The sequence below is a fragment of the Propithecus coquereli genome, unplaced genomic scaffold, assembly GCF_000956105.1.
Source record: "Propithecus coquereli isolate 6110/MARCELLA unplaced genomic scaffold, Pcoq_1.0 Scaffold69, whole genome shotgun sequence".
Classification (NCBI taxonomy): domain Eukaryota; kingdom Metazoa; phylum Chordata; class Mammalia; order Primates; family Indriidae; genus Propithecus; species Propithecus coquereli.
In genome coordinates this window covers 3,361,280-3,363,395 of record NW_012152951.1, presented here as the reverse complement: position 1 = coordinate 3,363,395, position 2,116 = coordinate 3,361,280, and the positions used below count along the sequence as shown (strand labels likewise).

At 38.7% G+C, this 2,116-nt stretch overlaps 1 protein-coding gene across 1 annotated transcript in view; it reads right to left on the bottom strand.

The window, feature by feature from the left end:
- ITGA8 (integrin, alpha 8) overlaps window positions 1–2,116 on the bottom strand; it is a 235,400-nt gene that overhangs the window by 132,071 nt on the left and 101,213 nt on the right. Inside the window, exon 8 of the mRNA XM_012660904.1 lies at window positions 1,488–1,531. Within this exon, the coding sequence (XP_012516358.1) occupies window positions 1,488–1,531 (44 nt within the window). The remainder of the gene's footprint in view (window positions 1–1,487; window positions 1,532–2,116) is intronic.

Genomic DNA, 2,116 nt, shown 5'->3' with positions numbered 1-2,116 from the left:
CAGGTGGGGAAATAAAAGCTGAATTCAATAATGCTGAGTGCAAGTAACCTGATTGTTAATTTACTTTATTTAATCAGGATTTTTGTCTAAATCCATTTCTGTTCTCAGGTTCTTATAAGAAATTGATAACTATGGCTCTTTGCAAGAAAAATGAGATTTTAAAATGCTATCCACATAGCAAAAACATTCCTTTTAATTCCACTAAGTCAACCATTATGTTTTCTAGATACTTTTTAAAAAGATAAACTTCATTTAAAATATAAGTTTTTCTTTTCATAAGGTCTATTTATTTTCTTTTCCTAATTTCATGGTAACTGGTTGTAATGGGTTTGACTGGTGCCCCCCCGAATTCATGTCTACCTGCAACCTCAGAATGTGAGCTTATTTGGAAATAGGATCTTTGCAGATGAAATTAGTTAAGGATCTTGAGATGAAATCATCACAGGTAGGCTCTAAATCCAATGACAAGTGTCCTTATAGAAAGAAGAGGGGACACTCCTAGGTACAGAGAAAAGAAGGCAGAAAGCCACAGGAGGACAGAGGCAGAGATTGGAGTGATGCTGCCACAAGCCAAGCAATGCTAGGAGCCATCAGAAGGTGGAAGGGGACAGTAGGATCCTCCCCTAGATGCCTTGCAGGGAGTGTGACCCTGCCCACAACTTGAACGAATACATTAGTGAAATAACGATGGATTTTACTTGTACTATATGAGACCGATTAAAGTGTTGATCATAATCACAATGGCACCCTCTTCAATTATTCCTAAATTATGCCTGTGAGTGGGGACGGCTTCATGGGTGTCGTGACTTGTGCAGTCTCCCACGGCCCTGTGCTTAGATGGGTCCCACCCTTGGTTTAATAATCTACTGTCGCTGTCCTGAATTTTTAATAATTTTTAAACAAGGGGCTCTGCGTTTTCATTTTGCACTAGGCCCCACCAGTTAGCTGCTCGTGCACACAGATCAGAACGAATCTAGCCTTGCTTGTTTTCCTTCCTTGTTAGTAGGCAAAGAGCATGAATCAGTAGAAGGAGGTCATTAGTAAAGGAAACTTAAAAACACTTAAAAGTTGCAATGACGAAAACATTTCTCTGCATATATAGATGCCCCTCAACTTACAATGCTTTGACTTTATGATGGTGCAAAAGCATATACATTCAGTAAAAACTGTACTTTGAATTTTGAATTTTGATCTTTTCCCAGGCTAGTGATAATGCAGTATGATACTGTTACTTGAGATACTCAACACATTATTACAAAATAGGCTTTGCATTAGATAATTTTGCCTAACTGTAGGCTAATGTAAGTGTTCTGAGCATGATTAAGGTAGACTAGGCTAAGCTGTGATGTTCAGTAAGTTAGGTATATTAAATGCATTTCAACTTACAATATTTTCAACTCATTATGGGTTTATCAGGATGTAACTCCATTGTAAGTCGAGAAGCATGTGTACAAGAAAATATCCTACAATGCATTCTCAGTACTCACATATCCAAAATTCTGTGCTCCTCTTGGAACCCCGGCAACCAATTCTAGGGATAAAAATAGTCATTTAGAAGGGAAATTACATATATATTTTAAGGCCACATAATAAATAAGTAGTAAAGGCAGTGCTTTTAAATGAGTGACCATCACACAGAAGGTTGGAGGCTTAAAGTCAGGGCTTTGCATTTGCTGTTCCATTAGTTTTTGCTTCTGCTACAGATCATAAAAAACAGAAGAACAAAAGTTGTACTTTGTGATTTACCAGTCTTCATCACCAGTCTGCATGCATTTCTGCTTCTAGAACATGAGCCTGGCCCCTCAGGTCTGCATATCATTGGTAAGTTAGACCCTTGCTCTGATTTCTCCAGCTTTCACTATGGGGACATCTTTTGTACTAGTCTAAAAATTACAGCTCTGTTCACACTAACACATTAAAACAACTTTGGTTCCTAAGGAAAGACATATAGCATAAATTGCATGAGGCTGGCCTTATAGAACTGTTTGATTAGGGGACAATGTGGCAGCCAAGGGTACCCCGGGAAGGAAGTGTCCATAGTAGAAACAGAGGAAGCAACCCAGGGGAGAGGGACAATATATTCTGGTAGACAGTGCCCTGGCTCTAGATTCAGTAA